At 45.5% G+C, this 13,671-nt stretch overlaps 1 protein-coding gene across 1 annotated transcript in view; it reads right to left on the reverse strand.

Moving 5' to 3' along the window:
- LOC126100964 (glucose dehydrogenase [FAD, quinone]-like) overlaps positions 1-13,671 on the reverse strand; it is a 176,447-nt gene that overhangs the window by 28,578 nt on the left and 134,198 nt on the right. The window contains exon 6 of the mRNA XM_049911626.1: positions 3,493-3,714. Within this exon, the coding sequence (XP_049767583.1) occupies positions 3,493-3,714 (222 nt within the window). The remainder of the gene's footprint in view (positions 1-3,492; positions 3,715-13,671) is intronic.

Here is a 13,671-nt window from a genome sequence, read left to right on the forward strand (position 1 = left end):
GAACAAAAATAATAAAAAATAAAACCATTTAATAATTACTGCTGGAGGTTTCCGAAAACGTACTGGTGATCGATAAGGACATGATCCATATGCTCTCCTACTTAGCTCTAGACCGAACTGTGGTAAATAAATCACAAATATGAACATGGGAAATACCGGAGGCAAAATCGTGTCGATATTCAATGTTTAACTTCGTTAATGATTCGTGACTCATTCGAAAGAATGAAGACGAAACTAAATATGCCGTACATAATCTTAAGAGAGAAGAAAAAAAAAAAAAAAGACGCAGCACGAAGGAATTGTCTGGATGAAACGGTAATCGTCAGATGTAATGTACATGTACAGACAAACAAATGATTCAAATCTCAGAAGAAAGTGGATGCTTTATTCAAGGGAAAGGGTTGCACGAATTGAGCAAGTCAGTAACGCGTTGGTCCACCTCCTGCCCTTAAGCAAGTAGTTATTCAGCTTGGCATTGATTGAGTTGTTGGATATCTTCCTGAGGAATATCGTGCCAAATTCTGCCCAAGTGGCGCATATATCGTCAAACCCTGAGCTTTTCAGAGGGCCCTGCCCATGACGTTCCAAACGCTCTCCGTTGGGGAACGCTCCGGCGACCTTGCTGTCCAAGGGCCATCTGGGCTCAGTTCCACGTGGGACTGATCACTGAAGACAGTTCTACTCTACTCAATGAGATCCCAGGCCGACTGTCGCACGCCATACTGCGTGGCAACCATGAGTGATGGTCTGGGTTGCCATTTATTTTCATAGCAGGACGCCTTTCGTTGTCATGTGCGCTACCCTTCCAGCACTCCAATACGTCAAATGATATTCTACACCCCGTTTTGTTGGCTTTCATGGCAGGGCACCCTAGGCTTACATTTCAGCAAGATAACGCTCTCCCATATATGGCGATAGTTTCTACTCCTTGCCTTCGTGCTTGCCAAACCCTACCTCGGCCAGCAAAGTCGCCGGATCTCTCCCCAATTGGGAATGTTTTGAGCATTATGGGCAGATGCCAGCAACGAGCTCGGGATTTTGAACGATCTATCGCACCAGTTGGACAGAATTCGGCACTATACCGAGAGAGATGAGGAAGACATCCAACAACTCAATCAGTCACTGCCAACCCGAATAACTGCTTGCATATGTGCCAGAGGTGGACAAACACGTTATTGACTTGCTAAGTTTATAACGCTCTTTCTGTTAACACAAGATTTAATTTTTCTGAAATTGTGTTTATTTGTTCGTGTGTACATGTACGCCACATCCACCGATTCCCGTCCCATTCGGATAATTCCCTCTTGATGCGTCGTTTTTCGTTTTAGAGTGTAAAAACGGGAAAGATATGATAAGAAGTGCGGAAGAAATGCGCACTTGTAACAACAACAACTGTACATATTATAAATTTTTTTCTTTCTGAATTTCGAGAGATTAATGTAAGCAATGTTTTGAATTTCTTTTTCTTTTCGTATCGTTATGTTAAAGAAACTATAAGCAACTTTTGAAATGAATATTATTATTTATGTTAGATTTCAAGTAATGTGGTAATCAAAGGGAAGTTTACTTAATGTTAAAACTAATGTAAGATGTGAAAATTGTATTTATAGGCTTGGTCCATACGTAGGAAAGGTATTAATATATGTGTAGTAGAAAACCTGTGGTGAATACCCTACCTGTAGGGGAGCGGGAAAAGGTGGAGGCAGGCGAGCGCGGGAAAACGCACACTGGCTCGGTTCAGCACAACGGGCTCAGTAACACAGTCGGAGTTGGGCATCGGTCAGAGGAACACGTACGGTACCGAGGAGGCTATCTAGGAAAAGTGGATTCCATTGAGCCTCGGATGTGCCGATCCCGACGACTACATGGCATGGCTATATTCTTAGGTACAAAATTGGAAAGATTACGACGCTAAGAAGAAGGAAAGTGCCGGTGCAGTAAGAGCCTTAGCCGTGCTTGTATGTGTGCTGTGCTTCTCGCTATCTCGCTGTCCGCCATCCGCCGCACCGACTTGCACAGGTCAAACATTTAATTCATCTTTAGAATTGTATCTGTGTGGACCAGTGTTGAAAATGTTTCTAACTGTTCAATAATAACGTGACTTTTACCAGAATTGCCTCAGCCATTACTTATCCTGATCACTGACCTAGACAGGGTCCTTACCACATATTGTGCAACCCGAGTATCCCGAACTGAAAGTTTAAAGTTAGTGTTAACGAGCATTATCAGCAGACAAATCTATGCTATAAAGAAGTTTAAAGTTCTGTGTGTTATTGCAAATGTTGATAAAGAACAAAAGTATGACTAAATTGGAAGAGAGTTTTTTTGAATTGAGTTAGCGATGTTATTTAATTAATTTGAGACAGAAATAATGACAGTTAAATAATTCAGAAGTAAGACAAAAGAGTAGTTATCCATAGATTGATAATTTGGAGTGTTAATTTACCTTCAGTACTTAATAGTTCCAGTATAACGACCTTAACAGTTTCAGGGCCCCCCCTTTTTTCTTGTCTGTTCTTTCAAATCTTGAAGGGTACTGATCAGATTTGAACAGCAAAGTTAAGTTCTATATTAAAGCTAAGTGTATTAGTGTTTTTCCAATTTTAATAGTGACATTGTATGTGTGCTTTCAAAATTGCTAATTCTAGGGTAATCTATGCCCGATTTCAGTCTGATCAATATACAAAATGCAGTTAGTAGTAATCGTTGCTGTGTGGTGTTGTGTAATTTTAGCTCGTCCAAATTAGTACAAAAGAAGAAAACCTTAGTTCAGTAGATTCCAAATTTTGCCATAAAACGCAACATTACTACGTGTTATTATGCTTGTACATGCACCCACTTGTACAAGGAAAAACTCACTCAATGCCTAATTAGGCTGGCGACCGTATTATTAATCATTGGTAACCTCTGCTGTGCGTACTTCTTGTCTGTGCGAATGCAGAATTGTACTTTACCTTTGCTTGACGCATCACTGTAGTTACTGACTGGATATAAGTCCGAATTGCTTCCAATTACGTACACGCGGTCAACTTACGTACTAAAATCCTCGTTTATAAGGTGAAGCCCGTGAACTTATTACAGTACAGGCTTTAAAGAGCTAACGTACGCCCGAGCGGGCAGTAGCGTTACACACTGAATAACAAGGTAAAAACTGGAAAGTCAGCGACCAAACGTAAACCCGCTCTTGATGTGGCCGAAATTAAGAAAGAAAGGAAAATAGCGTTGGCACCTGCTTTGTTACAAAACCATTTAAACTAGAGCCTGTATCTGCATCAAACATTGCTTCAGTTAACTGTTTCTATCACCTATTGACCATAGTTGGTGGTTACGTTGGAAAATGACCACTTGTACTCTCTATTGTCAAATGAAAAAAATTGCAATCTTGCTTAGATTTGATTCACTGTCGTGCGCAGTTTAGGAACAAGGAGAGCGTGTGTGTGTGTGTGTGTGTGTGTGTGTGTGTGTGTGTGTGAGTGAGTGAGTGAGGCTAACCTGCAGCCTGTTCTGGACGATGGCGACGGGCTCGTCGACGACGAAGGTGAGCCCGCCGAGCCCCACGTGGTCCTGCAGGTTGTGGCCCACCTTGAGGTCGCGCACCACGGGGATGCCCAGCTCGCGCAGGTGCTCCGCCGGCCCCACGCCGGACAGCATCAGCAGCTGCGGCGAGTTGATGGCGCCCGCGGACACCACCACCTCGCGCCGCGCCAACACCACCTGTTGCACGGGGGAGGAGCCGTCTGGTTACGCTACACCGATCCCCTGTTACCCGCTCCTGAACCGCCTACTAGATTACTGCCCCTTTCTGGAAGCGACTTGCGCCTCCGGTAGAATACCAGCCGTAGTTTTCACTGAGGAAAGGCTGAGTATGAACGCTGATGTGCAAAACACGAGGACGAAAGTTGATTTCGCTCGATGTGTCAGTTCCACCTAACATTGCTCGATGAAAGTAGGACCATACGAGGAAAGAACTTCTGTAGTTCAGAAGGTGAATGAAAGAAATGAGGCGAACAGAAGTGAGACTTTTACACAGAGAATAATTACAGCGGTTCACGTCAGTTCCCTGGACATCATAAAAGGCGGGGCATGATTCTTACGAGGGTACCTCCCCATCGCACCCCCCCCTCAGATTTAGTTATAAGTTGGCACAGTGGATAGGCCTTGAAAAACTGAACTCAGATCAATCGAAAAAAACAGGAAGAAGTTGTATGGAACTATGAAAAAAATAAGCAAAATATACAAACTCAGTAGTCCATGAGAAGATAGGCAACATCAAGGATAATGTGAGCTCAGGAGCGCCGTGGTCCCGTGGTTAGCGTGAGCAGCTACGGAATGAAAGGTCCTTGGTTCAAGTCTTCTCTCGAGTGAAAAGTTTTAATTTTTTATTTTCAGACAATTATTATCTGTCCGTCCGTCCGTCCGATGCGATCACTTTTTTGAGAGTGATTATCATATCGACAAGAAAACCTAAATCGGGCAAGGTAGAAGAATCTTTTTACCCATTTGCCAAGTGTACAAGTTAGGTGGGTCGACAACATATTCCTGTCATGCGACGCACATGCCGTCACCAGTGTCGTATAGAATATGTCAGACGTGTTTTTCTGTGGAGGAATAGGCTGACCTATGACATTGCGATCAAATGTTTTCGGTTCCCATTGGAGAGGCACGTCCTTACGTCTACTAATCGCACGGTTTTGCGGTGCGGTCGCAAAACACAGACACTAAACTTATTACAGTGAACAGAGACGTCAATGAAGGAACGGACAGATCATAACTTTGCGAAAATAAAGAAAGAAAAATTTTCACTCGAGGGAAGACTTGAACCGAGGACCTCTCGTTCCTCAGCTGTTCACGCTAACCACGAGACCACGGCACTCCTGATCTAGCTCTGTCCTTGTATTGCTTATGTTGCACATGGACTACTCAGTTTGTATATTTTTCTTTTTTTTTTCATAGTTCCACACAACTTCTTCCGGTTTTCTGGATTGATCTGTGTTCAGTTTTTCAAGGCCTATCCACTGTGCCAACTTATAACTAAATCTGAGGGGGGTGCGATGGGGATGTTCCCTTGTTAGTAGGGTGTCTGATGACTAAGAAGAGCAGTGCTGCTCCCATGCTGGGCACAAGGTCGGGAGGGAGGGTTCCTGTGGCGGGGCGTTCCATTCCTCCACCACCGAGGTTGACACCTGTTGGATGGTCGTTGCTGCACGTGGATGCACGTGCTGCAACACGTCTGCCCGACGCAGCCCACGTGCGCTCGATGGGAAATAAGATGGGGGAGCCGGCAGGACAGTCCATTCCCCGAATATCCGCTCGTTCCGAGAGTTCTTCCCCTGCGCAGGTCCATGCGTTGACACATGAACTCGAGCCAAGTCAAAGTAATCCCATACTCAGCGAATGTTTCGCCATTCAAGGCAAGGTCGTAATGGAGGTTGTTAGTCGTTGCCTTCCTCCGACCTGTTACGAAGTATCAGCAGTGTGTCTGTGTCGTGTGGATGACTTTGGTGAGTGCTTCTACGGTGTAGTGGTGGGTTTGCGTTGTTACGGATGAAGGGAACGGAGAGGGTGAAGCCAGTGGGCCCTCCAAGTGCAAAATCCCCATCCGACTGACGTATCACCATCAGCAGTGCCACGTGCTCTTACTTAGGGAGACGTTGCAGAGAGGTTTGGAATGTAATCCAGGACGTCAGCGCAAAGACTGGTCATAGGGAACATTACGCCCCCATCTGTCCTCTCCATGCTGACCAAGCACTGGTAGTGAAAATATTCCACCATCAGGAATCCAACGTGCCCACCTCGTAGTCGAGCGCCACCGTACAGTCGTGTATTAGCGACCTCGCTACCGAGGGAGGTGTCTACTCGATAAAGACTCAAATCATCTGGCTTCTGTTCCCGGAGTTGATGCTGCTGCTGTTTGTTTTAAACAAGTTCATGTTGTCAAACACACATTGGTCTACCGGACTGATGTACTGCTCTGTTTTCCTAAGAATTACCAGCTTGTTACATTGACGTCTCAATAAACTTTGTACATGAATCTGCTTTTTGCCTGAGCGTGCAATTCACCCTCATCGAATTAATCCAAAGTATTATCTTCCTACTATTTGCGGATCGCCATTATGTCCGGCTCTGCAGACGCAGAAAGTCAGATAGGATTAAATGAACGACCACCTCTGGATTACACCGAGAACAATAATCAGTTGGTACATTCACCATTTCTTCCACACACATGAGAGCCAGTCAGTTCCCTGAAGATACAGAATATAAAGAGAAAACCGCGTCTCAGGACGGAAAGTTTTCAGAACCATGAAGTATTTCTGTAGTTAAAAGTTATATGTTCATTCCGATGAAAAAGCTGCTACGACCGTGCGAAGATCAGATCCCACGACTAGAAAATTTTGTATCCCAAAATCGCAATGAGGCTGACAGCGCAGCGTGCTTTTGTTTTGTTCGCATGTTTCATCAGATGTGATACGTCAGCTAATATCGAAGAGACCGGTATAAGCAACACATGCGGAAAATGCGGCTTCCTGCATAGCATAACACAGCTCCTCAGAAATATCAGCATAGCATAAGCTAATAGGTAAATCAGCCCATATTGCCAGATTAATATACACTCCTGGAAATGGAAAAAAGAACACATTGACACCGGTGTGTCAGACCCACCATACTTGCTCCGGACACTGCGAGAGGGCTGTACAAGCAATGATCACACGCACGGCACAGCGGACACACCAGGAACCGCGGTGTTGGCGTCGAATGGCGCTAGCTGCGCAGATTTGTGCACTGCCGCCGTCAGTGTCAGCCAGTTTGCCGTGGCATACGGAGCTCCATCGCAGTCTTTAACACTGGTAGCATGCCGCGACAGCGTGGACGTGAACCGTATGTGCAGTTGACGGACTTTGAGCGAGGGCGTACAGTGGGCATGCGGGAGGCCGGGTGGACGTACCGCCGAATTGCTCAACACGTGGGGCGTGAGGTCTCCACAGTACATCGATGTTGTCGCCAGTGGTCGGCGGAAGGTGCACGTGCCCGTCGACCTGGGACCGGGCCGCAGCGACGCACGGATGCACGCCAAGACCATAGGATCCTACGCAGTGCCGTAGGGGACCGCAGCGCCACTTCCCAGCAAATTAGGGACACTGTTGCTCCTGGGGTATCGGCGAGGACCATTCGCAACCGTCTCCATGAAGCTGGGCTACGGTCCCGCACACCGTTAGGCCGTCTTCCGCTCACGCCCCAACATCGTGCAGCCCGCCTCCAGTGGTGTCGCGACAGGCGTGAATGGAGGGACGAATGGAGACGTGTCGTCTTCAGCGATGAGAGTCGCTTCTGCCTTGGTGCCAATGATGGTCGTATGCGTGTTTGGCGCCGTGCAGGTAAGCGCCACAATCAGGACTGAATACACAGGGCCAACACCCGGCATCATGGTGTGGGGAGCGATCTCCTACACTGGCCGTACACCACTGGTGATCGTCGAGGGGACACTGAATAGTGCACGGTACATCCAAACCGTCATCGAAGCCATCGTTCTACCATTCCTAGACCGGCAAGGGAACTTGCTGTTCCAACAGGACAATGCACGTCCGCATGTATCCCGTGCCACCCAACGTGCTCTAGAAGGTGTAAGTCAACTACCCTGGCCAGCAAGATCTCCGGATCTGTCCGCCATTGAGCATGTTTGGGACTGGATGAAGCGTCGTCTCACGCGGTCTGCACGTCCAGCACGAACGCTGGTCCAACTGAGGCGCCAGGTGGAAATGGCATGGCAAGCCGTTCCACAGGACTACATCCAGCATCTCTACGATCGTCTCCATGGGAGAATAGCAGCCTGCATTGCTGCGAAAGGTGGATATACACTGTACTAGTGCCGACATTGTGCATGCTCTGTTGCCTGTGTCTATGTGCCTGTGGTTCTGTCAGTGTGATCATGTGATGTATCTGACCCCAGGAATGTGTCAATAAAGTTTCCCCTTCCTGGGACAATGAATTCACGGTGTTCTAATTTCAATTTCCAGGAGTGTAGATGAGATTACGATTTACAGGGTCTAACATTGAAAATCATGGGCAAGATTTAAACTGTATAATCGATTTGACTTGAGTAACTTCCTTCCATCGCCGCAAGTAAGACCGATCCGTTGCTTGCATTAGTCACATACGCGTGATAAATTCAAGGAAAGTGAAAAATTCGTCAATGCTCATTATACTTTCCAATAGTAGAAGAGAGTTGAACACAACGCAAGAAATAAAAGATCCTGTATTATTTGCCTACACAATACACATTAAACCTCTAGAAAAAAAAACCGCATTTAAGCCTTACAACTCTCACCCAATTAGTTTAGGACAGTTACATAAATCTTGTCATCGAGAAAGTAGATACGGACGCATTCATAGGAAGAAGACACAGAAAGTGTCCTCGTATTTCATCTACGGAGGAGACTACTTGTCTAACTCTTGCTCCATCCATTCTAGAGCATTGTTCCTCTGCAGCGGCCTGTTACCAAACAGGACAAACAGAACAGTGACAGAACAGTCAAATGAGTCGAGGGTTTGTTTTGTCAGCTTAAGAACATCACAGACATGTTAGACAATCTGCATTGGGTGGTACGCAGACGCTGGGCATTGAGAGCAAGTATTACCGTTGTTTAGTGAACACGGCGGCAAAGTGAGAGCAAATGTTGTTGTATAGAGGCGTGCCGGCAGCCGCTCTTCTTGTGCGCCGTACACGGGAGGAGTCGCAGGTATGTTCTCTCAGCCACACACACAGTTTAGTGGTTTGCAGAGAAGAAGGAGGCATCCAGGAAGTACCTGGCAGTGTGAATGACAGGATTGAATTCGAACGCCTCAGTCCATTCCGAAGTATCGTGTTGTATACACCATACGAGAACAATGAATAGCGGCAGACAGCTGTGTACAATGGCGTGAATAATTTATTTCAGACTATAACAAATTCTCACAACGGCAATGTTACTGACACTTCGCTACCAATCTTCACTTATTAGGCACGAGCGGACCACAATAAGATGCCGACCATCGACCCACTGACATTTGCGGCCTACAAACACGGAGATAGTGAAACCAGAAGGAGGCAACGTAATCTGTGCCAATTGCAGGAGCGGGTTGTGTCTAAATATCTGCTAACGTGATCAACCAGTTTGGAAACGATGTGGCTCACTGGTGTTGCAATCAAAGCCCGTTGCTACGACAGTCTGCTCTGCTGTTCCATATCCGAGAAAAACAAGTTTGGGAGGTAGCTGCGAGCAGAACACAGGGTGCGTGTATACACTGGTGGTGGCAGGACACGGGAAGGGAACAGTATTTAAAGCATTGTCGAGAAATATTCCTTTTCCAGAATTAATCTTCCATTCTGTACTGTTCTGTGCGCGCTTTTCAAACTTAACGGCAAATTAAACCCGTTATTTTTTACAACAGTTTAAAGCTGAACTATCTGACGGAAGTAGTAGATAAACTTTCTGAGAGGAACCGATTGATTTGTTGTTTACTTTCCTGGAAGACAGACAGTAGTTACTGTTACCTGCTCTAGATTTTTGAGCCGATATAAATTAATCCCGGCGGAGGTTCGAGTCCTCCCTCGGGTATGGGTGTGTGTGTGTTCGTCCTTCGGATAATTTAGGTTAGGTAGTGTGTTAGCTTAGGGACTGATGACCTTAGCAGTTAAGTCCCATGAGATCTCACACACATTTGAACATTTTTGTATATTAATGGGCCAATAGCTAACGAACTTCCAGACGCTGTGGATGAAATGAGAGAGTGTTGAGTGTGAAGTAAACCTTAAATTTATGATGTAGCAGCTATATAAGAGTGCCGCATTGCCATATCACAACCAATACCTTGGACAAAATCTGTGCTTTATACAGGGTGTTTCAGAAGCGATGGTCAAGAATTCACACATGGAAAGTACAGACTAAAAGTAGCTAAAAAGCTCCAATAAATATGGGTCCTCAAATGAACCGTTGCCGATCTATGGCACTAATTCGAGTTGAGAACCAAAGTAAACGCCTCTGGATATCTCGGTATTTACGTTGGTACCTCAAGTCTTGGGATAGACTATCTGTTTGTTTACGCATGCGCAATTACTTCCCTTTCACCCTCCGTGCACTGTGCCACACAGGCTTCACAATCAGTTACGAACGTGAAGGCACCAAGGACACAGGTTACACCAATGAAGAGTACGCCGAGATGCACTTCAATGTGTGTCAAAGCGAATGGCAGTGCCCATGAGTCATGAAGAAGCCTGTCCTCTCCGCAGGCAGCCCGACACGCGGCGCACATTTAGCCGTTTACATAAGCGCCTTACATAAACACAGAGTTTCGTACACCATGTACGAGAATGTCGACCCAAATCAATAACACCCGTTCCAGAATGAGATTTTCACTCTGCAGCGGAGTGTGCGCTGATATGAAACTTCCTGGCAGATTAAAACTGTGTGCCCGACCGAGACTCGAACTCGGAACCTTTGCCTTTCGCGGGCAAGTGCTCTACCAACTGAGATACCGAAGCACGACTCACGCCCGGTACTCACAGCTTTACTTCTGCCAGTACCTCGTCTCCTACCTTCCAAACTTTACAGAAGCTCTCCTGCGAAACTGGACCACACTTCCCACCACAGAGACTAACCGGGCACTTGCACTTGCCCGCGAAAGGCAAGGTCCCGGGTTCGAGTCTCGGTCGGGCACACAGTTTTAATCTGCCAGGAAGTTTAATAACACCCGTTGTTGAGGATACGGTGTTACGCATTGTACACGAACGCCCGAGTACTTCAACAGGGAGCGTGCCCTGAGTCGTAGTAATGTGTGGCGGATTTTACATCGGCAAGTAACTCTATCCAAATCATCTCGAGCGAGTACAAGCCCACAACAACGCAGACTTCTCTCCCAGGGAGAATTTCCGTCAGTGGGTGCGACAACAGTGCACCCTGTATCCCCTGTTAGTAAGCAGTATTCTGTTCGCGGATGAGGCTGGCTTTACCTGTGACGGTATTTTCAACTACCATAACTGCCACATGTGGGCCGGTGTCAATCCTAATGGAACATACATATCACGACATCGGCAGCGTTGTTCCTTGAACGTTTGGGCAGGACTGCTCGGAGACGGCATAACTGGACCACACTTCCCACCACAGAGACTAACCGGGCAGCAGTACATGCGGTTTCTGCGGTGTTTACTTCCACATGTACATATGATGTCCCACTGAACCAGCTCCTGACATGCGGTTCATGTATGACGTTGCTCCGGCACATTTTCATTTACGAGTGCACCTGCTTCTAGCTCGGACGTTTGGTCAACACTGGATAGATAGATGAGGGGCTGTGCCGTGGCCTCCGAGATCTGCAGATTTAATTGCCATGGATTTCTGTGTGTTGGATTATGTCAAAAGTCTGGTCTTCGCTACCGGGGTCAGCTCTCCTGATGAATTACGCTTGCGGATTGAAGCAGCCTTCCAGCATTTACAGAATTCCCCAGGACTGCTTTAAAGCATTCGCAACTAATTTCAGGGACGAGTTCAGTGTTGCACTCAAACGCACGGACATTTCGAACACCTACTTTAACATTTAGACATTGATAAACAGCAACAGAAAATGTGTTGAATCTCGACAACGGTTGATTTGTGGACCCATGTTTATTGGAGCTTTTTAGCTACTTTTGCCCTGTACTTTCCACGTGTGAATTATTGACCATCGCTTCTGAAACACCCTGTACATAAGACAAGTCGTTTGACCGATTTACTTCAGTCTTTTACACAATGCTGTAATAAGCGTTATGTATCCGCCCGAATGTTTATTACAGTATTTTTTAAAAGAGTGAAGTAAATCGGTCAAGAACTCTTCGGGATTATGTACTACGTAAAGGGGAGAGGTTTATGCCAGAAATCTCGAAAGCTTCTAAACTAATTGACTTCAAATTTTTACACGATACTATGATAAATACCTGAATGGGCACAGGCTACATATTTTTAACGTGTGTATACGTATATTCAAAGAGGAGACAGTTACCGAAGCTCCCTAATAGTTTTGGACCGATTAACTTCTCATTTTGAGAAGATACTCTAACAGACATTCGGGCAGACTTTGGCTACACACATTATTATGAGCAATATGAAAACAGATGTGTAATATAAATGGGAAAATGTTATTACGAAAAATATCGAAAAGTTTTTGACCGATTTACTTCAAATTTTTACATGATACTCTAATGAATATTGGGACGGACATAGGCTATATACTTTTTAAATATAAGAATATCTATGCAATGCATAAAGCGGGAATTTCGTTGCCAAAGCTCTAGAAAAGTTCTTGACTGGTTTCATTTAAACTTTTACACGATACTGTAATAGACATTAAGAGGCACATGAGCCACTTATTTTTTAAAGAACAATGTATTGGTTTTCTGTTAAAACAGATTTCGATAAAGAAAACCCTGTGTTATGTTCTGTTGTCAAAATGAATGGTTTTGTTACCGTTCTGAATCAGACAATTTTTCTCCCATTTATATTTTTCTCATTACACGACAGATGTTTTCATAGAAGTGTGTACACAACAATGTGTAACTTCGTTTTCTCCCTCGCAGGTGGTTTTCACAGAAAACAGAAAGTTGTGTACAAGGTTTATGGACTTGTGATCAGCTTAGTACTACGTAATACGAATTTGCAGTAACGGTTAACGAGGCTCAAGTCAGAGAGACGAGATAGAAGATGGACAGAGAGGGGGTGGGGAGGAAAAGGACGTAGAGAGGGGGAATGAGGAAACGAAGAGAGAGAGGTGAGAGGAGGAGGTGGAGAGAAGGGGGTCAGGAGGAGGTAGAGAGAGAGGGCGAAGGAGGTGGTGGACAGAGAGAGTTGACAGAGATGGGGTGTGGAGGAGGTGGACAGAGAGACGTGGGAGAAGGAGATTAGGATGTATATCCAATTTCCATGCATATTTAGCATTGTCGGATTTGCTAGTAAAGCTATAAATGCAGTTGTCTCAGATTCTCTAATTTCAGAGGTACTCTGATCGATTTTCCCGGGTGTTTAAGATGAAGACCACATTGCTTTTGTAAGGGTGAGTAAGTACAGACACCACTTTCCACAACTCCTCCTTCTATCCTTGTGATGCGTACCACTGAACAGTAACTGTGCCTTTCCTTTACACTCTGGGTGTATACGAACGTACCTCAACTACTAATATCGTTCCCATGAATGGTGGCGTTTAAATCAACACACACGCCAAGTGGCTTTTTAATCGTATCCCCACTCCCATCGTAGCACTTCAATTAATGTACTTCCAGTTTAAATGTTGTCCGATTTCTCGTTACTTTTACGTTTTATTCGCTCAACATATTCTGTGTGTTGCACACGTTCCGCTCGCCATGTGGAGTGAGAGTTTGGATCTCTCTTCTCAAACCACGAATGTGCTTCGGTTCGTGATTTCCGTCGCAGATCGCTACATCGCAAATTAAACTTTCGCTCTCTTGTGCACAGTGTGTTGAAATGAACAGCACACACGAGAACTGCATCGGACACGGACTTGAAGCCAGGTAATTGCCATTTCGCACGCGAAGTTTTCATTAAAGTCAATTTTACAAGTAATAGTCACGGTTCGAGACGCAGTTTTAATCCGTTAGGAAAGTGTGCTGACTGTCTGTTGGTACAAATGCGGTGATACTGCTAGGCAGTC

Source organism: Schistocerca cancellata, chromosome 9 (genome assembly GCF_023864275.1).
Source record: "Schistocerca cancellata isolate TAMUIC-IGC-003103 chromosome 9, iqSchCanc2.1, whole genome shotgun sequence".
NCBI classification, from domain to species: Eukaryota; Metazoa; Arthropoda; class Insecta; order Orthoptera; family Acrididae; genus Schistocerca; species Schistocerca cancellata.